Here is a 22,312-nt window from a genome sequence, read left to right as displayed (position 1 = left end):
TTAGTTCACTACATAAAATGTCCTTTCCCTCTCTGCTGTAGGGAAAGGCAAATATAGTCAACCAAGCATGCCCACTCATCTTCTCTTTCTTATCATCATAGAGAGCTAAGGAATTAGCTCCTCATCACACTCCTCCCATACTTCAAACTCTCTCAAGAGCACCAGTTTGACTTTATCATTGGCCACATCACACATCTTGAGACAGATAAAAACACAAAGTGCTTTCTGTCTCCCTCCAGGGTCTGGGAGCAAGAAGTTTGTATGAGCTAGCACTGTAAAGCTGGCAGGGGACAAGCTTTCTGGCAGCAAACCCCACTGATTTATCCCCAGACTTTTATGCAGATTTTGTTCATTGGCAATGCCAAAAAATACATCATAAAAAATATTGTCAGTTGAAACCAAGAGTAGTTTCAGATTAATGGAAAAGGGAGAAAACTCCAGATAATCTGCATTCAAATGTATTTTTAAGGTATTTTTAATAAAATAAAAATTCCAGGAAAAAATATGTAAGAAGAATTTCCAGGAATTTTTATTTTTATTCAGCCCTACTCTCAAATGAATAACTTGCCAAAAGTCAACATAATCTCACATCACTTAATGTGAATATTTCACTAGAAGAAGATCATAAAGGTCAAAATGTTTTTTCAGTTCTGTATTTGACCACATTTCAGAACTGAGGAATTTATTTTAAAGTCACAAAGAAATCCCTTGGACTTCTCTAAGTATCACTTGAGATCCAAGAAATTTTTTTCCTCTGTTACTTCTGTGTATACCTATAGTTGGCAGGGAACAGAAAATCCCAGGGGCTGGATTCATTACTCTCTTGTCCCAATGCCATCTGACACATCTTCACTAATTTAAGGATTGAAGGATTACTTGAAATTGCTGCTGGATATTAGCAGTGATTGAAGATGCTCTTCTTTTCCTAGGGCTTGATTACCAGGAAGGTTAACAACTACCATTTAAGCAAAATATATTTAAAATATTCATTTGTCCAACAGCATTGAAGATGTAAAGAAAATCCAGTGCCACAAACAAGCACTGTCTGATTTCCAATTTCCTAGAAAGTTGAGGATATTGAACTTTTCTTTCCCAGAAGATGAAGCTGGTGCAGGGACCAAGCCACAAGAAAATGTCAAGGAAGAGTGTTATGTGGAAAAAAGCACCTGTAATTTGCTCTCCAGCTTATTCAGAGTTCAGGCTGAGTGCAGCCACCAGTCTGTCACCTTACAGGGGTCAGAATGGGTAATGGGAGAAGCCTCCTGCAGAGAGCCCCCCCTGAGGTTTTCTGATGCAGAAATTCCACCTTCCTGATACATATATGGGAATGTCAGTGGATGAAGAACTTGTACTAATGCTAATAGCTCTCATGGAAACTCAGAACCTTCCTTTCTGGGCAGCCACAGACAAACTACAAGTCCCAGACCTGCTACACTGGCTTGAAAGAAAAAAAATAATAAAACACCAAACAAACTACAGGGTAATATTATCATGAAGGCAGCTTGCTTGTGAGCAGACTGTGTGAAAAACTTCTCCATCCCCAACTGTGAGCTCAGTCCAGCCAAATGATTTATCTGAGGCTTTCTAATGAAATACCCAAAGTGAAATGGACACTTCAAGGACCTTCTTTTAATGGGAAAGCTGAAGAGATGCTACACCTGCAGTCATGTGCTGGTACTTGTGATGGTCCTCAGTGGGATTAAGTCCCTTAAGGAGTTGTACAACCACAGAAATACAGTGGTTCAAGTTGCCAGACTAAAGTTTGTAGAATATTGGAGGCCTACTTGGTATTCTTTAGAATTTCATCTTATGAATTTACAGTTTTCTTACAGTAGTCCTATGGGCACAACAAATTTTTGGTGATTTGGGGCTCACATACTGCTCCCACAAATCAGCCCCAGTGGGGTTGTGTTAGCAGCTGGATAGGGAAAGGCAACAGAGGAGTCATGAGTAAAGTTGCTAAAGAGACAGAAAAAAATATGCCAGCTGTGCCAGGATTCAGGAAGGAAATTCTATCTCAGGACTATGGTCATTATTCAACACCTTTCTTCTGTGAACAGGGTCTTATGGAGATACTTGAGGAAATTGATTGGAGAAGCTTTGATGCAGGATCACAGCAAAGATCAGAAGGAAGCAGCAAGTCCCAGGAAAAAAGGACAGTGAAAGGAGGACTCATCTCTAGCTTTGCTAAGTAGAAGTCAGGCACCCAGTGTGGCTGCATCCTCAGTGAAGAGAGAGTTCCCATCAGAGGATGAATAATGAGATGTTTCACATGGGTATCTCAGATGAGATGAGTTCCCTTCAGGAAGTGTCTCCTTCCCTCTTTCTCCATGGACAGCTTAGAGAATTACCTCAAATAAAACACCTGACTTAAAGCAATATGAACCCTAAGTGAGGGGAGGGAGAACAAAATAAAGTTCAGGAAGAATCAAACGAGATGGCAACACCTTTGGCTTTCACACTCTCTTTCCTGCACACACACACAGCCATAGTTGGATAACAAAACTTAGTGGGAGAAGCAGCAGGAAGCATTACATCCCATTTTTCAAGAATATGTGCATCATTGCCTCAGTAGGAAACTAAGGACACTGCCCACCCCTAACCTGTCAGGCTTTTAGGGTCTGGTAAAATGAAGTCACAGGAGGCACAAAACCACTAATCAGATAAGATTTCTCTATCCATCTCTATCTATTAAGAGATGTCTTAAAATAATTTGCTTGTCTGAGAGCTGTCAGCAGTACAGGGTGACATCTGTAACATCTGTCATGATGGGGGGGAAGGAAAACTCAACTATAGACTTACATACACATCAAATCTATGGCAATAAAGCTTTGGGCTGGAGCATTTGCCAGCAAGCACTGGTAGATCTGCACAGTTAACCTTGGTTTTCAAGTGTAATATTGTCTCTACCAGCCATAGTTTGTAATTTTTTTTGCAAACCTATAAAAAAAAGGGGGAGAAATTATTTATTATCGTGGCATAAAATGCCCCAGGAATGAGTGTAAAGCTTAAAAACATGTGTGAGTTGGTAACCTGCTTTCAGGTCTCACAGTTTTTAATAGCTGAAACCTGTTTATCTGCTTTCTGATATGGAAGCCAAGTAAAAAAAGATTAGAACAGGTTCAGTTAAGATTGCAGATCTGTTCAGGCTGCATATTGATAGCACAGTACAATTCAATACCTCTGCATAGAATATTTTCTCCTTTCCTGTTAAAAATATTTTTAAGCTTACCATTACAAGAAGAATTAAAAGATATAAATAAAGCAATATAAGAATACATGGGCTTTTGCACTATCACCATGCTTTGTAATGGTGATTGGCATGGTGAAAGGATTTTGCTTCATTGGAAGAAACAATAAATATGGAAGAGTCTACTCCTCCTATGGAGAAGCTGTCATTTAAAGAGAGAAATTATTTTTTTTAATTTTTTCTCCTAAAATAATCTCTAGCACCAGAACAAAAGTGAGCTGCACCCCTTCTAATTTGTCTATGGGGTTATTTTGTCCAGCTCAAGCAAAGCTGGGCATTTACAAGTCCTTGTCTCCTGTTGGGATTTTCTGCAGCTTCTTCTTTCCTTCCCTATGGAGGGGCACATCCAGGTTCTTCCTCCTCTCCCTGGCCACTTATTTTCACAAGAAATTGTAGTAATCAGATATCTTTCAGGTGCCTGCTCTTCTCTCTGGTACAGGTAAATTGACAGAGTTAAAAAAAAATTATGGCAGACTGACAGACAGAGCCAGTATTCACTGAGATTTTTGTCCTTGCAGAGTTAAATTGGAGAAATACCAAGTGAATTAAAGTGATTTCTAAGGTTGAAAAGAATAAGCAGCCTTTGCTTCAGAGGTTCAGAAAACTGGGGTATCTGAAGAGAACCTCCACACATGCATCCTTCTCTCTACTAGGCCATTGAAGTGTTTGGACTTTTGGGGTTTTTATTTAAAAATAATAAAATAATAATAATAGAAAAAAAAAATGAAAGCACCAAGAAAAACTGCTTCTACAGATGGTTAAAAATTGCTCAGAACAGTTGTGATTTTTAGGGAAATTTTGTGCCCAACACATGCTTTTATTCCTCTAAATAGTGAACCAAGAATGAGGGGTTTTTTTGTAAAGGTCACTATCTCCTGTAGTTCCATTTTAGCTCTCATCTGATCTACATCATCTCTGCTGCTGCAGAATTCCTATTTCATCCCTCAGGCACTGAGGTGGAATAGTGGGGAGCAGAATGGGCTGGAGCTGTTCTACAAGAAGCACTTGTTTGCAGCTAGGAGAGGAGGACCAGTATTTGCCAGTCCTCATCATAATCCTGGGTGCATCCATCTCAGGCAGGCTCTTAATAATTGGCTTAAATTGCAGGAAAGGAGGTTTAGGTGGGGGGAAAAAAAAAAAAAAAATAGAGAAAAGCTGTCTTGTGACAAGGATAGAAGAAACTGGGCTAAAGTGTTAGGTGAGGCTTTAGAAACACCCTCACTGAAGGTTTTAAGAGCAGTTAAACAAACATCTGTCAGAAGTTCTTTAGATATGCTGATGGTGTTTGGGGGCAGGGCATCACCTGGAGCTTTTTCAGAATCCCTTCCTGCCCTTTCTAGTCTGATGAGAAATGACAAGGTAAAACCAAAGAACAAAGCCTGACCTAAGGACAGGGTTTAATGGTGCCCAATAAAGAGAGATAGGCAGTGAGCACTCTGTCAGGAGGCACAGGAGGGAGAAGGACCAGGAGCAGATAAGAAGACAAAAGGAACTTCAGCTCACTTTCTGATTCACTTAAAAATTTCCCTGGAAGCAAACACCACCTTTGGCACCATTACATTGGATTAAAGAAGATCTGCAGGACTCCAGCATGTTTGTTGGGCTCTACAACACCCTTAATCTTACCTATCACTCTGTCTACATGCACAAGACAAAACTTTCTTAACATTTACCCCCATAACAGTTTATTCTCCCCAAACAAGAGTCAGGCACTCTGGGATCCCTGAGCTTTAGTGCAGCACAGGGTCAAAACCTACCAAAAATGAAACCCAGCTGTACATCACACCACAAAGAATAAAGATAAAGCCTCAGTCTGACAGGTCACTATTTTCCCCAGCATTGTCCCATTCATCATTATAAAGTTTTTATAAGAATCCCTTCTTTCAGTGACATGACAGCTCATCCTGCCTGTGCTCTTTCTTTAGGCTGTAATTATTCCTGCATAACTCCCCACACACCCCCCCTGCAATGCAACTTCTTTGTTTAATTGCTTTGTGAAGCCCTGGCTTATCACACTGATTTTAAATTAAAAGTAATGAAAACCTTTTTTCAAATTGTTCACTTATTGTGCTTGAATCTCACACGTTTAACAAAACCCTTTGCTGGACTCCTCACTTAACATTCCTTCTGTCTCAGTGACCTTGAAGTTACTGAACATCTGTTTCCCCCTTATCTTGCTCTGAAATATTTTAGACAGATGTAGCTATAAAAAGTCATTGACCTCAAAATCCAAGTCCTTAATTAAATTATTCCTGTGAAACCTATAAGTTGTGCATAATGAAGAAAGAATGAAATATGGTTACATACTGATTTTTTTAACACTCTGGGCAAAGGAGAGCTCTTATCATGAGAGCTCCCACAAAAGCCACAGTAACCTGGAGATGGGAATTTTCAATGTCAATTAAATTCCACGTGCCAAAAAAGAAATCATCTGAGCCTATTACTGTCCCAAACTGAAGGGGTATCCTGGGTGCTTTTGATAATTTTCCATGGCTAAATTCCTTTTCCCAGTTCTCTTTGTTTCTGATACGTGCACTGACCAAACTTAGAGGAGCAATCTGTTAGTAATTACTCAGCTCTCATCTGCACCCTCCTCCCAACACAGCCAAATGTGAATGTGTCTGCAAGAAGCATCATCCCCAGAGGCCAGAGAGAGCTGGACAAAACCCTCTGGTGCTCCGTGGCTCCCAAGCCCCATTCCCATCACAATTTGTGCTCTCCTGCTTCAGGCACAACAGCCCAGGTACAGCACAAAGCTCTGGGGCTCAGGGTTGCCCTCCTCCTTTTCCTGGCAATTTTTGGTTCTCTGTAGCCCAGAATGGTCTCTTTTATACTAATTGTGAAGTTAGCAAGAGCAGGACAAGACGTGTATTTTCACCAAGCTGTACACCCTGCTCCCAAAGTCATCAGTCGGGTTCCTGCTTCCTGAACCACAAGTGCCTCAATAATTTTTATTGCTAAGAAGGACAGAGTGGGACCAGGGAAAATGATCTAATGTTGCCTGTGCTCCACTATGTTACTTCATGGCATCATACTTGGCACTCAATTGCCTCCTAAAACAGAGGTAGAGCAAAGCACTTAAAATCAGGTAATCATTCTTCCATATCTCTGGCACTGGCTCACCATCTCCTAGAGACTGAAATTGCTTTCACAAAAGTAATGAGAGTCCTGCCATTAATTTAAGTGGCAACAGAATTGGCCTTGGCAATAGATTTCCCTGCCATTAATAAAGTCTGCTATGCTTTTTACTACTGCATATGTTTACCAACACACAGACCCAGGCAAAAAGTCATGCTGATGCCCTCAGCATTGGATGCACAGACATTTTTGTAATGATTCACATCAAACAATGACCTGTTCAGTGTGCAATTACTTTTTTTTTGTTAAATATACATCAGACTTACCCTTCCCTGAAACCAAAAATTAGATACTTACTGATGCCAACAGCTGTAATAAGTTTAATGGCAAGTTCTGGGATTTCACACTGCATAAAGAAAGGCTCCAAAATGTAACGTCCAAATGCCAGTGATATCACTGCTGTGGCAGCAGGGCTAGAGTAAAAACAGAAAAAAATAAATCACAAAATTAATCTGCAATGGTACATAGATAATATTCTTATGGGATCAAGCAGTAACTTGACTATTACAGAAAGGTGAATGGTACTTAATTTTGGTGCCAGCTTGTAACCATGCTGCCCTGTACCTGGATTTTGGAATGCAGCAGGAAACCAGGAGCATTTTAGCTTTGCTCAGTGGTTGTGATCTTGACAGCAACATTTCTGACCATGATGGCTCTTACTTGGTGTGAAAAATCCATAAACAGAAAGGAAAAATATCAATAGAAATCCACATTCACATGCTTGAAGTGGTGAGAATTAGATGACATGAGCAAAATCCTGAGTAAAATTCACTGAGAACTTAATTATAGTGGCCCAGGTATATCTCACCCCTCAGAGACACATGAAAATAAATTTCAAACAAGCTGAGAATTTTGTCCACTAAATATCCCAAACCTACTGAGGTCTGTTAACAAAATCTGAGACAATGCAAAAAATGACTGACTGAAAATGAGATTTCCCAATATGCAAGCAGAATGTGTTACTTCATTGACTAACATCTTCCTAGCACTACAAGTGTCAGCAAAAAAATCTCAAAATACACAAAGCATCCACCACGAAACAGAAATGTGAAGAAAGGCAGGCATGCCATGGCTGTATTTATAAATCTGAAATATTCATACTATTCATACAGCCTTTATTTTTGAGGCTAGGCAAATGTTTGTAAGAAGCCTTAGGATTGACATAGTAATAGCAAATTACCCTGTGCCTTGAATCAGACACTGTCTGTGTATTACAGGTCTAGTAGTCTGTATTTGGTTTGGGAGGACATTTTTGCCCTTTGTAGGACAGCTGGGGACATCTGGGCTTCATCACACACACAATAAAAGGAGAAGGACATAGGATTCTCCCTCAAAGGATTATTGAGTTAACAAGAGTCAATGCAAATTTCTTGTGAAAACATGTAAAGTATTAAAAAAGAATGGCTTGCCTTACAGAATTTTAAGAAAAATTAAATTTTTTTTAAAAGCTGCTAAAAATGCCATGGTACAGTGTAAATATTCTGCAGAAAGTTAGTATTTTCCATTGAATGATACAGGAATTTTCTTCAAGTTTTGCTCTTGAGACAAAACCCACTTTCTTAGCAAAATGTCCCATATTGCATTGGCCCAAACTTCAGCAAAGAACAAAGTATTTTAATCAGAAAGTTCCTGTGTGGACAAGTGAGGATGGGTGCTTGTGCATCCCCCAGGCACAAGGATTCTTCCTCACTGGCCAAGAACTGGCTTTGCATCTTTTGCCTTCACTCCTGGACACAACAATCCCCAGTGCTGGATTTTCCCACTGCCTCAGTCCAATATTCCTAATTGCCCTAAGAAGATCACCAGGCTTCTGGCTTTTAAATACAGCAGCCTGCCAAAAGCAGTCTGGAGTGTGCTAGATCAGATAAAAGAAGAGATCTTAGGAGCTTGCCCAGACTGTTTTCCTCACTCTTGGCTTCTTTTGCCAGAACTTGGATTTTTCCCTCTCGTTTTAAGACAGGCAGTCACAGCTATCCACACCACTAGGTTTTTTTAAACATAACTCCTAAATTATACCTCTAATAACTAGCTGTGTCTCTCCCATTCCCACGTTTGGGAGCAGATGCTGCTGGCAGCGTAGTCAGTCAATGGAGGGGAAAGTAGAAAAAAATGGGAGATTTATTGCAGTCAATTCTTTCTGACAGCAACCCTAAGGACAGGCTGGCAGCACTCTGATAGCTGTGTGTTTGGGAGAGGACAGAAAGCACATGGGGAGCTTTCCTTCAAGGGCAAGGAGCACACAAAGCCCGTAGGAAAGGAGCAGGGGTGGTGGCCCAGCCCATACCACAGGTGAGGGACCCATTTGGCAAAACACTTGCACCCATCCCTGGGTTGGCACCATCATGTGTGAGCACTACAGACAGCACATTCACACAGGCACTGAATGCTTTGGGTTGGAAAGGACCTTAAAAATCATCTTGTTCCAACTAGACCAGGTTGCTCTAAGTCTCATCCAACCTGGCCTTGAACACTTCCAGGGAAGGGGCATCCATGGTTTCTCTGAGGAAGCTGTGTCAGTGTCTCACCACCATCCCACTAAAGAACTTCCTCATGTCTACCCTAAATCTACCTCTTCCAGTTTAAAACCATTCCCCCTCACACTATCAATACATGGCCTTGCAGAAAGTCCCCCCCCAGCTTTCTTGTAGCCACTTCAGATACTGGAAGTTCACTGTAAGTCTCCCTGGTGCCTTCTATATGAATAATCCCAATTGTTTGTGAGGGTTTTGGCTTTTTTGTTTGGTTTTTTTTTATATTTGCAACCTGATTTTTGAGGAGAAAAAGTTCCAGCTCCTTCTGGATGAGGAGCAGGAGTGTAATTCACATCTAAATAGCAAGTGATGCTGGCACAGTTTAATCAAGGCAGAGTTTAAGTGTGTCCTAGACCATGAAATAGTGACTGAAAAGATACACAAGAGCAGGAAATGTTTATTTTGGTTGTGGCTGCTCCACAAACCCGTGGGTGTGATAATCCTGCATCCTCTCAGAGGGAAAAATGGCTTAGAAGTGTGTCTGTAACTTCATCTTCTGAAAAAAACCTAGATCCCTATTAGGTCTCAGCTTCTTTGATAGCAGAAGCCAATTAATTTACTGATGCAGGAGTCAGATAAAAAGCTCTACACAGAGTTTCAGCAGCAGGGCTCTGATCATCACAAGTTATAACAAGTATGCCTCCCTCACTGCCTCTCAGATTTGATGATTAAAGAATCCACTGATGTTCCTTCCCATGCAAGATGATTATTTTCTGGGTGTGGGGAAGCTCATGATGACTAAGAGTGTTTTCATGACAACTCCTGGGACACTGTCATATGTGAAAAAAAAAATAAATAACAGTTTTACAAGGAGAGGGATATATGAAGCCTGGTTTCTTGTGGATAGATAGGTGCAGATTAAGAGGGGAATTTCTAACACTGCTGTCTTCTGTTGGTTCCTTGATGTGCAATGGTACAGATACATCCACAGCCCTGTGTTTTTCCAAGTAAAAGCACAGGTCTGCTTCCTCTGGCTTGGTTTCCTTTTCAGCAAGAAGTAGTATTAAGACATATTCTCTTTCATCACGTTTGGTGGATATTGTGCAGTTAATTCAAAGGTTACACATGGGTGGGGAGGATGTAAGGGACCATCTGACATACACAATGATTTCCTCCGGAAACAAAGTCAGGATTTATGGATTCATAATGACTCAGCACTGTGAGTGCTTTTAAACTCAACAGTCTGTGCTAGAACTTGTCAATATTATATGTAAATATAGCTGTGATTCCAAGTGAGGCTTGTGCTTTGGTGACTAATCTGCTGATTGCAGAAGAGAGGGGAAAGGAGTGCTCACTAGCCTGGGGCAGAAATAGAGCATTCCCAAAGTCATTTTGCATAAGTGAGTTGCCCAGCTCTACAGGGAAACTCTCCAGCCTCAGCAAGACTTTAAAAAAGAAAGACTTGAGCTTGATACAAAGATCCATTCACAGTATGAAAAGGTATTTGATATTCTTTGATTATTCAGCATCGTTATATTGTACTTCAATATCAAGGGCTGCATGAGTCACAGGCTTACACACCAAAACAAGACTTTGAATATTTTTGATATATCAGGACTTCATGTTACTTTATTTGGTCAGTTAGTGCTTTTGATACTCATCAAGAGCTCAGCTCTCCACAAGGGCCCACACAAACAAAAAATGGGAACCTGAATTGAGATATAAAGAACACATGGTGCCTCTAAATCTAAAAAATTAGTGGCAATACCAAGAGATGTATCCACAGATGACAGCAACTGCTCAAAAGATCTTCTACTATGGCTGAGAAAAACATAAAGGCAACTTCTGTCTTCCACTATACTGTATATAAGCATAACTAGAAGAATTATTAATTACATTAATGTATACATTAAGCTCAGCAAAATTAAAGCAAGTAGCTAAGATTTTGTGACAGGCAGTTTTGTCAGAACTGGATTTCCCCCCCCCCCCCCACATGAATGTCTTGGTGCTAACAAGCAAAATACCATTCCCTGAAGCAAACACAGCTCATTTATCAGGATATATTTATTTTGTTTTGCCCACCATGTATTAGAGATTATTTTAATCCTGGAAAGTGTATTGCCATCAGAGGGAAAACAGAGAAAAGCCACCATGCACTTACCGAATGATGAGCAATTCAACCCAGACTCTCACAAAAGCAGGCAAAGGGCCAAAAGCCTCCAGGATATATGTGTAGTGACCACCAGATTTCTTAATGCATGTTCCCAGCTCAGCATAGCAGAGGGCACCTGTGAGAATGAAACCAGCATCACAAGAGTACACAAAGTACTTTTTAAAATATTTACAAGCTAGACAGTGGAGCTGCCATGGCATCATGACTACTTTTGCTACATCTACATTTTAATAATTTTTTTTCAAGTGACTAGGTTCTAATTCATTCAACTAGACCTTCAGTTAACCAAATTGTCCAGACACTCAGCTACATTTACATCTAAGCCACTAAACAAACTATTTGCTATCAATATATTTCATTGCTCATCTGTATCCCATGAAGATGGACACCAAAATATCCCCCTGACTGCACCAAGTGAAAGCATTCTGACACCTTTGCTGCTGATCAAGTGCTGAGCAGCTCCTATCATCCTCAGAGGTGCCTGGCTCAGCTTGTGAAGAGCCTGAAAACTGCATCTCCCCTCCTCAGCCATTGGGGAGGAAAGCTCTGGCTGCAATGCAGGAGCAGGAGTTGCAGATGAAGAATTTTCCTCAGTGGTATTCCCAGTGTCTCACATCCTTAACTTCTAGGGTGGCTCAGCCCTGGCTTTTCAACACTGGTGCAGTGTTGTGTATCACCAATGCATTGAAAACTTCACATTTTCACAGTAGGATGCTCAGACCATAACATGGTGCATTTTTTCTCTGTGGAAAACAAACTACAACTTGTCAGGATGTTGCTTCACAAGAAGGGGTTCGGGTCTCTTTGGAACCAGTGGCAACCCCAGAGAGCAGCAGCTCTCAGGGAGCTCCTCAAACCTTCTCCTGGCACAACACCCGTGGCCTCTGGCTTTACAGAGCAGGTACCAGAACATCTGAGGGGCTGTGTGAAGCCTTCCTCACCCATCAACCATCTGCTACCAGTCCCAAAGCCAGGGGATTCTCAGCTCCATCAGTAGAGAAGTCTCCCATATTTCTGACACATGTAGGGAGCCCTTTTAGGACAGTCTGAGAGGCCTTTTCTAGTAATAAAGTTTGTAAACACCTCATCACATAGAGTTAAGATCAATGATAAGTATGAGCTCATTTCCACTCTGGTCCCTGAAAGCTTTTTTACACTGCAACACTTTAAGATGAAAACTGCAGCTGTCAAAACCACATAACATGGGTAAGTCCATCAAAGCTGCACCTTGTTATGACATATTTCATCTTTATTCTTTTGCTTGGTTTCAGGCTTGGTAAAAATGCAACTACTTTCATCTGCTATTCTTCAGCTTACCAGAAAATGTACCTAAAGGAACTCTTGCAACCACTCTGAAAAAAACCCCAGAGCTACTGATGGGTTTTCTCTTGCCAGACTCTTCTATTGAGGTTCAGGATCAAATGAAATTTTATTTCAACACATGATATATGCACAGCCTCATCAAAACCATAAATGATCTTTGCATGTGATTTTATTAAAATTAGGGGAATTAAAATCACCCATGGCATAAAAAATATGAACAAAAAGCTGTAATAGGTCCATTAAGGGGAAAAGATAGTGACACTTGCTGGTCCAAATTACACAGGTTTTCATATCTTGAAATTTGGAAAATGGCCTAGAAAATCCAGCTGATAAAAAATTTTTTTAAATTATTTATTTATTTATTTACAGACTTTACTTCACAGCCAGAAAATTACTTATTATTAAAGTCAATGCCAAAAATACAATGCTTAAGTAAATTCTATTATGACTAAAACCGAAGACCAAGGTCTTTTGATAGGGTTACAAACTGTACTTGAGGTCTTTTTTTTTTTTTTTTATATAGGGCAATTTTGATTGCAGGCAGTGCTACAACATTTATACAACAAATTATGCTGCATATTGTACTAAAGCATTTAATGTTTGACCAAAATGGGTCTTAACTTTCTTGCATTGTTTGGCTTCGCCCATAAACACCCCGTGTTTCTTTTAAGCCAATTTACACAGGGTGGCATTTGCATGTTCCACCTATTAAACAGACACATGTTAGCCTGGGTTTGTCCTCTTTACCTCCTGCCAGAAAACAAGTGGTTTCTGTTTCAAATAAAGCCAATACTCATGTTAGTTCTTGGGCTTCTTGGAGATTAACTCATTAAGTAGGTCAATGGACCCTCTGTCACAAAGAGGCTGGGTGAGGTTTTCCCACTCTAAATGGGGGCTTTGTGTACAGAACAAATAAACTGGCAATAATTAAAACTACACAAAATTAGTAAAAACTGTCACGATATGCAGGCCAGCAATAAAACCTTCATTTGTTTCTCTCCCACTGGTTTTTGCAGGACAATCTTTCCAAGTAACGTGGTGAGCAGGGGATAAATTGAAGTAATATGATTGAGAGGGATTATTAGTGTTAGCATTTTGCTTCCTTTCATGCCAATAGAGCTTATGTCTAGTGGGAATTATTCCTCTCAGACCTTGCTCCAGCCTCAAGGGAACTAAGCTGAGCTGCCAAAACATTTCCCCAGTGTTCAAGCAGGGTGACTGTGATCCCCAGCTGCTGGGGGCCTTCCCAGCAAACTGTACACAGCCTCTTACATCCAGAAAACAAACATACAGCACACTGTCTGGCATAACACAGACATTTACTTCTGCTGTTCCTTTAGGGACCCATAAGAAACAATAATTTAGGCTCCCAATCTCTCTTGCCCAGGCACGGGGGGAGAGGGGCTGCAAACCTCTGCACACAACCTGTCAAAAAAACAGCAAAAAACCATCCTGCAGCCCTATTGGTCCTCCAGCTCCTCGCTGTGCCTTGCCATCCAATGACAAAATCAGACCCAAAACTTGTAAAATAATCCACCAGCTGCCCCTTAGGACCAATTAGAAACTTTTAAGGGACTTACCAAAGAGGGAGAGAATACCACACACCGTCCAGACAATCAAGGACATGCCTACACTGCCCGTGTTCTTCAGGATGCCTTTGGGAGAGATGAAGATGCCAGCTCCAATGATAGTGCCAATGATGATGGATATCCCCCTCAAAAGTGTCACTTTTTTCTTCAGCACAACTTTTTCCTTCCGGGCTGGTTGCCCACTGTCCAGAGAGGGCAACCTGCCATTAGTTTGCCCCTGCAAGTAGCTTCCATTAGAGAGGGTGCTCACAGCAGCTTTCCTGACCATGCTCCAGTGCCACCAGCACACCCACGGCAAGCACAAGCAAGAAAAGTTCTCAGCAGGAACTCAAGTGGTTTTGGTTTTGGGTTTGTTTTTTTTTTTTCCTTCTCTCTGCAGCCAACTACTCAGTCTCTTCGTCTGCCTTTCCTCTTATCTTCCCAGCTGCTCTTACACACAGGTAGCAAAAGCTCCTGGAGTTTTTCCTGGGACTGGAGCAGGAACACCTGCACGCTCACCCTCAGAGCTGGTCCTGCCCTAGCATTGGAAACCAGCTCCGCTTCCGCGTGGACTTGTATTTAAGCTCTTGTCATACCAAGTTACTCCAGCTGAATGATGATGCAAATTCTCCAGGTTTGCATCAGCCATCTGAGAAACCTCTGGCATTACTCAGCATTTCTTTTTTTTTTTTTTTTTTTTTTTTTTTCTTTTTAAGCAGTAAAGGCATGTTGCACAACAGACCTGAGGCTGGTGGGAAGAGCAAAGCACCCACAAAGCAACCCGAGCCAATCAGGCTGAGCACATCACCCTCAACACCCCAAGACACACTCCCAAATTTTTTTTTTTTAAAGCAACTCAAAGCCAGAAACAAAAGCCTGCCTAAACACAAAGCTCGTCAGAGCACAAGGGGAAAAGAAATCAAACAGGATACGTCATCCCTGGGTCTAATCCAATTTCTTTCTTGAAAAAAAAGTCCCCTTAATGAAAGTGAAGTTTGCAGGGCTTAACTTCTTGTTGTGCTGCAGTCTCTCTCACATCTATGTTACTCACCTGGAACTCTCTACAGGGACCTGTACCTACCTAAAAAACATATATACAACCCCCTCATCACCCCGAGTTGCTTAGCAACACAGCCAAATCAGCCTCATGAACACCCAGGGTTATTTCCACAGTACAGTAATTTTCATAGGTCCTTCTGGGATGTTGGTAAGCAAGGCTGCAACAACACTTCCCCTTCAGAAAGACATTAATTTTTACAGCCACCTCCTGTCTGTGATCTGGCAGGAGAAGAACAACACCCCGGAGCACAGGATCTCCAGCTGCTCAACCATGAGAGAGGAGGTTTGGTGTTATAGGAGAGTTTTCTTCACCAGGTAAACAGGTAATCAGATGGAGAAATGCTTTTCTTTCACAACCTGATCATTCAAATTCGAATCGGGTAAATTAAATTGTTAAGAAGAGGAGTGTTCTTAGAAAACAGAATAAAAATCAGTAGCCTTCCTTGACTTGTAACCTAATCAAGGGCCAGCCTGTGCAATATATGCCAAAGGGGAAAAATCCTTTGTAGCATAACCACTGCTCGTGGCTTCAGATTAGATCAGTGCAAAGAGAAATGATTACTGGAATTACTGCTTCCACACTTATTGCTTCATTAGGACCTCGAATTTGAGGGGGGGAAAAAAAAAAAAAAAAAAAGGTAATGAAAACATTTTATCACTTGAAAAGCAGACACTGAGCTGAGAACACCACTGTGCTTTCCAATTTATTTGAGAAACAGGAGATCCTGGAGCATCACATGCTGCAGCTGTAAAAGTTCAGTGTTTTTAAAGCCTCGTATCTTCAGTTATAGCTCACCTATAATAATTTGCAACAAGATAAAAGAAGGCATAAAAGAGGTTTATCTGGTTTAAATGCACACAGGTAAAAACATAAGTGCTTGTAGCTTTTGAGTACACACTTGTCTGTTTTGTGAACACATCCTGCTTTTCCCTCCATCTGCTGATGTCTCCTGATCCCTCATACTCCTCTTGTCACTCTCCCATGTGCCTGACCCTTCAGGGAAGTCACTGTCCCCTCCAGCATAGGACACACCACGGGCAGGACCTCCCTGGCCATCACACAAGCCAAACCAAGACAATTTTCATGGCAGCATTTACATGCAAAGCAAGGAGTAGGTGGCATGCTATGCAGAGTTGTTTTCCCCTGCTGTATGTTTCATAAACTGCCCTCAATAAGATTATAAATGCCTGAAGTAACTAACGAGATCAAATCAAAGCAGGAAAAAGCAATAAGCACAGAAGTGGGTTGGGCTGGAGACTTTTATTTTATTTTTTCAAAGGCTGTTTAATTTAAATTGACTTGACACTTTAAATAATCTAATACCTTAAGATAATAATTCTCAGCTAATCCTTACCTTTCATTTACACAGGAAGATGGTTCCAAGACTAAACCAAAAACTTAGTAGCCACCTCAATCCAACTGTCTGCATCAGGTATTCACTATAAACACTGGGCAGTCTAGCAGCTTTCAGATTTCATTTCACCACTTGCCAGAAGAACACATGTTTGCCCCTTGGACATAGCTATTAAAGCTCCCCCACACAGGGAAAAAGGTTCTCCCTTCATCTGTGGGATGGGGATAACACACGTGCAAAGCTCAGGACTAATTGAAATTCTAAGGTGGGGACTAAGGAAGGCTGGCTGCAGAAAACCCTTTTCCCTAAATTCAGGCAGCTTGCTGGTGATCACACTGTTTGCAGCTTTCCCAGTTGTCTGTGCTGCTCCTTGTTCAGTGCTAAACACTAAAAATAAAGTTCCACCCAGGATAGGGAATACTCATTTGGTGTTGGAGGATTGTTATGTTCTGGAAATTTCCTGAGATTTCTCCATCATCTAATCCCAGTCCCAAAAAGGACCTCAAACTGGAAAAGGCCCATTAATGTCTGTTGCCCCCTATTATATGGTGTATTGACAAAAATCTGTTCTGATCATTTACAGCTCACCAGCCACTTTCATGTGAATTATTCCTGACAGAGCAAGGCCTGTGGCATCACTGTGCAACCACAGCACACAACACTCAGGGTCCTTTCAGAAAGCTCTTCTGAAAGCACAGGGCTTAACCTGTCCAGCACTTGGAACAGCCCTGTTCTTCCCCCAAAATCCAATCTGAACAAATAGGTATAAAGTGCAATTTTCTTTAGACAAGTGACATTATTCAAAGCAATGTTTCTAAAACCAACACTCAAAATAAATCTCCAGCTTCTAATGGCAGCTGGTGCTGTGCACAACCTTTTATTGTTTCTCTCTGCTTTTTTTCCCCCTCCTCTCCTGAAAAACACATTAAAGCAGAACTGACATCAACCCTGTGAAATGGTCTCTTTTTGAAGCTCACCATCAGCCCTGAGCTACCCACCCACTATTTCAAAGAGAAATCCTTCCTGGCCAAGCAATGAGTCCTCCTATAACTCCACCTTGCAAAGAGCTAAACCAGGAGCCAAAGGAGCCAGGTCCCTGGGCTCTTGCCTTCTGCCTTTGGTGGATTCAAGCGACCAGGATGAGCTGCACTGCTGGGACCTTTCATGGGGTGCATATCATACCCTGCCAGCTGCACTGCACTGCCCCAGCAAATTAAATACTCCAGCAGGACAAGGAGTAATGATGCTATGGAGTTTCACAGGCTGAACGTGCCTGATAGGGTGGCACACCCAGATTTCCTACTAGGAAAGCTCGTGCCAAATACCTGAACACAGCTGTATCTCCCATTCCAAGAAGCTACAGTGCTGGTATTTCCCTTGGGGAATGCTGTGAAAGACACAGACCCAGAGCATTCCCCTTGGTGGGAATGCTACACCACACATACAGCAAAGCAAAGGAGCTAAAATTCAAGCCTGGACTCGAGTTCCCATTTCTCAAGCCCACAAAAGCTCCTTAATTTCTAGGTGCAGTGAGCATACCTTGACAATCCTTCCGAGCATCTGAGCGTCAGCTTATTGCATCAAGAAAATCCAAAGAGTCACAAGCCAAGCCTCCAGGCCACACATAGCCACACTGACGTGAGACAGGGGAATAAAAAAGGAAGTTAATCGAGACTGAAGAGGCGAGGAAAGCCCCAAAGTTTTTTGTGTGGGTGGCATGGCACGAAAAAGTTGTTTGGAAAACCGAGCTGAATCTTCTCTGCATAATGCCGAGTTGTTTGTGAGCAGCCCTGTAGGAAGGCAGCAGTGTGATTTCAAATGCCAAGTGAGGGCAAAATACCTAAAAGTATTTGTTTCATGGAGATAAATATTCTAGAGAATACTTATTCACTAGATAATAAAGCTAGTTCCTCCCTAGCTTTGCTGTAGGCACACTTCAGATGTGAACAGAATCAATCACCGTTTTTATTTTAAAAAATCCTAATTTTTTTTTTTTTTTTTTTTTTTTTTTAGAGAGAGACAGAATTATCACCATATGAAAAGTTTTGACCGAGGATTTTCTGCTCCTTTCTGCAATGAATCAGCTCACTCTGGAGGGAGGAATCTGTGAACTATTTGAGAGCAAAGGTTCATTGAGAATAGTATCATGAAGTGTCCAAAAATCTCAGTAGATGGGACAAGTTTTTAAGTCATAATGCAAGCCTAGAACTGTGAGAAAAACAATTCCTTATTGTCTCTTCTACAGGCCAAAGCTATAGCTAAAAATGGAATTACTGAGAATGTTGGGGGGAGTGTTATTTTATAGTCTGAGTCTCACAAATTACTTACTCCATTATTTTGCATTCCACTTAGTGCCAGATACAAAGAAGATATTTAGAGGAAAAACAAAAAATGAGAAGGAATGAAATACACATCCAGCTTCAAGGCTCTAAAAAAAAAAAAGACTAAATCCTATAAGAAAACCCAAAGCAATTCAAATGTTATTTCCTTTATTTTCAGTAAAAATTTTCATTAAAAACCTTCCATGCCTATGCAGTCAGCAAATAGAATTCTGGTTCCAAGAAGACTCCAGACAACTATAGCAGTTCCAAAGGCAAACATTTAAATGTTACCCTGTCTCCAGTTTGCTGATAGCTGCCAGTCAATTCTCAGCTGGAAAAGAAAAAAACCTAAGTGGGGGATTTCAGAATTCCTACCTCTTTTTAGCACTATGGAAGTTTTATTTCAAAAGGCATGATGACTTCAGCTGAATAGCTTGACTTTTTTTTTTTTTCCAAGCAGACAAGAATCATTGGTGATTGGTACCAAGAAAGAAAGAGAGAAAACCAGTTCTTAGTGAAGCCCTGTGCATGCAAAAGCTTGATTGTGTTTTTTACCATCTCATTTTTCATATTCATGATATATGGAATCATAACCTAAGCAAAGCTGTACATAAATATTATCCTTGCATTTTCTGTGTTTGCATTTCTCACCAGGAGAACGAGACAACAATTTTTACAGTCACTGTGTTATTGCTTCTCAGCTCTTGGATGGAAACACTGAGACACCTCATGACTTACAAAAAAATCAAGACCTTGGGGTAAATTTCCATCAAAACTGCATGTGCCAAATACCTGGCCCAATGGCAAGACTGCTGTTGGCTTCAGGGAGTCAGGATTTTACTTGAGCTGTCTCAGGTTAGGCTGGGCATGTGAACAGAATTAATCACCATTTCTGAAAAAAAAAAAAATATTAGGATTTTTAAAAATATAGAGAGACAGAATTATCACCAAGAACATTTCCTTCCATAGATCATTTCTCTGTTTCATGATGGGAATTCTTCCCACTAGACAAAAAGTTTAAACTGGGAAGAAATCCTACAACAAATGCCTAAGTTACCAAATTTTGGTTTGGCTATTTACTCCCTAATCACTGATACTGCATTTCCTATAGAATTTATACAGTATCACATCTACAAGAAACAGGATCCTAGAACATTTTCTGTACCCCTCTGTTTATCCAGATACTGTGTTTTATGTGAATCATGTTTTCCAGTATGAATCAAATCTTTTCTTTTTTAAAACTGCTAATGATAATTATCCATTCATAGTCGTGACAGAGAGATCCAGCCACTGAATTCTGTTACCAAAAGAGTCATAAAATGGTTTGGGTTGAAAGGGACCTTAAAGCCATCTAGTTCAAGCACCCCTGTATGGACAGAGACACCTTCCAGGTTGATCCAAACCCCATCAACCCTGGTATTGAACACTTCCAGGGATGGGGCATCCACTACTCCTCTGGGCAACCTGTGCCAGTGCCTCACCACCCTCACATGAATTTTTTTTCCTATTGTCTTGCCTAAATCTCCCCTCTTACAGTTTAAAGCTATTACCCCTCATTCCATCACCACATGCCCTTGTCACAAGTCCCTCCCTAGCTTTGCTGTAGGCACATTTCAGGTACTGAAAGGATGCTATAATCTATCCAAAATCACAGTAAGGGGGATTTCCAGAATTTAAGCAAAGTTCTAATTTACCAACCATTTTCCATGGGAAAATCTTTATTTATCTTAATCTGAACTTCAGTTCCTTATTCTCATCCTTAACAAAAACTCCCCCTTCTTTCCTGTCAGGTTTAGCAAGTTCATTCCCTTCCCAATGCACACGACTTGGTCTAGATGGAGCACACATTTGAAGTCATCAGATTTTTCTGAAGCAGAAAACCACACTCTTACCCAAGAGTAATTGTAATTTTTAGTTCCCTTCTCATTCCTCTCAGTTACCAGATGCAGCAATATTTGCATCTATGGACTTCTCTTTTGGTTCAGTTAATGAAAATTTTTGTCTGGAGACCAAAGCAGCCTTGGCTGCATCTTTTAGGAGGTTGTGAAGGCTCCAGGCACTAAGCTGCCAGGTAGTTAGGGCTTCTTTGACACCAGCAGCAATGGCACAACACATTCATTGAGAAAGATGGACAGAAGAAACTCAAATAAGCATTGAAGTGGTCACAGAGTTGATGACAAGAAAGGATTATACTGCAGAAAAGCAAAAGCACATGGGTGTGAAGAAAAAACTTGACTGGTGATTGCTGGTCACTCACTCACATTGTCATTGGAATTCAGCACTGAAATGCAGCCTGTGGATCCTACAGGGAATCATTCTATTGGCATTTAAATGTGCATACTATGTCTTCTTGAAGTATTAAAAACTCCATCAGAAAGGGCACTCGTTTGGAGCACTGCCAAGGCATTTCAGCAGTTTGCACCAGTACAGCTCCATGTATTATTCCCACATCTCAGTAGAGAGGAGCATCTCAGTGCTGAGGTCAGCTTCTCTTTCTTCTTTGAAAGTGAAGTTCCTCTTTTCCCCACTCACATTGTATTCCTCAGAGATAATACTTATCCAAATGTAGTTATTTTGTCATGCTGCTTGACATTTAGTAAGGAAATTACAAAGCCAGGGTACAGGAGATGCATGCAGTGCATGGGCACGATGAGGATATTACTGTCTTGTCTAACCTAGACTTAAAAATTTGTCCAAAATTTCTACCATGTCAGAAATCCACCCTCTTTGCCCTTACCACATTTGGGAGGAGGTCCAGGTTATCCAGAGCCTCAGAAGTCAAGTCTCCAGGACCCTAAAAAAAAGTGACATGGATTTCTAGTCCATTTCAAATTCATGCTTCACTCAAAAGCCAACAGCTCAACCCTTTCTGTGTATAATACACCCAGCTGAGCCTTTTACCATCCCTCCTACATTTAACACTGACTACAGTGGGTTTTATTCTTTTTTAGTATTTTGCTTGCACTTCAAGGATGAGAGTGGAGAGGATTAAGAGCCCAGTTTGAGAAATCCTGCCTTAAAATAAACTGATATAATCAGTATTGCTCAAAATTTTCCAGAGGGACCAGGCCCCTCACTGTATGGAACTCAATGGGCCAAAAGACTCCAAACTCCTCTCTCTCACACACAAAATCTGCTGAAATTTGGAGGTAATACATCACGTAGAAAACACACATAGTCTGCCATGTCTATAGCAAAAATGAAATCCTGCTGACTGCACAACCTGTCACCCACAAAAAGGACCTTTCCCTTAAATATACAATCCTGAGTATACAGAAAACTCCATTACAGGGTACCCCTTCAGCTTTAGGAGTCAAAGCAGAAATTTTACTTGAGCAAAACCAGCTCATGAATTTGACTATGGTCATTTTCCACGGAAGAGACTCCTTCTGCACACAGAAAGCTCAGAGAGAGAGTACAGAAAGGTGCTGCACTCTGTACATTTACCAGAAATAGGTCAAAGTATCACAGAAATTTAAGTCAGGGAAAACTTGACCTGCTCCTGTATCCATTTCTATTCAGGTTAAAACAGTAGGCTTTTAATTATTTTTAATTTTAAAAAAAAAAAAAATCATTTATTTGGACAAGAGATCACACTAATCATCCAACTATGTTTTATATTAATAATTATTGACTTCAATTTATTAAACTCTT

General features: G+C 40.9%; 1 protein-coding gene across 1 annotated transcript in view; it reads right to left on the bottom strand.

Moving 5' to 3' along the window:
• SLC7A11 (solute carrier family 7 member 11) overlaps positions 1–15,418 on the bottom strand; it is a 60,313-nt gene extending 44,895 nt beyond the window's left edge. The window contains exons 1-3 of the mRNA XM_071753796.1: positions 13,936–15,418; positions 11,021–11,147; positions 6,686–6,801 (exon numbers count right to left, since the gene is read on the bottom strand). Of these exons, the coding sequence (XP_071609897.1) occupies positions 6,686–6,801; positions 11,021–11,147; positions 13,936–14,212 (520 nt within the window). The 5' untranslated portion in view covers positions 14,213–15,418. The remainder of the gene's footprint in view (positions 1–6,685; positions 6,802–11,020; positions 11,148–13,935) is intronic.
• Between the last annotated feature and the right edge of the window lie 6,894 nt (positions 15,419–22,312).

This window comes from Heliangelus exortis, chromosome 10 (assembly GCF_036169615.1).
Source record: "Heliangelus exortis chromosome 10, bHelExo1.hap1, whole genome shotgun sequence".
Lineage (NCBI taxonomy): Eukaryota > Metazoa > Chordata > Aves > Apodiformes > Trochilidae > Heliangelus > Heliangelus exortis.
Note: the sequence above shows the minus strand (reverse complement) of the source record. Positions and strands in the feature narration are given on the sequence as shown.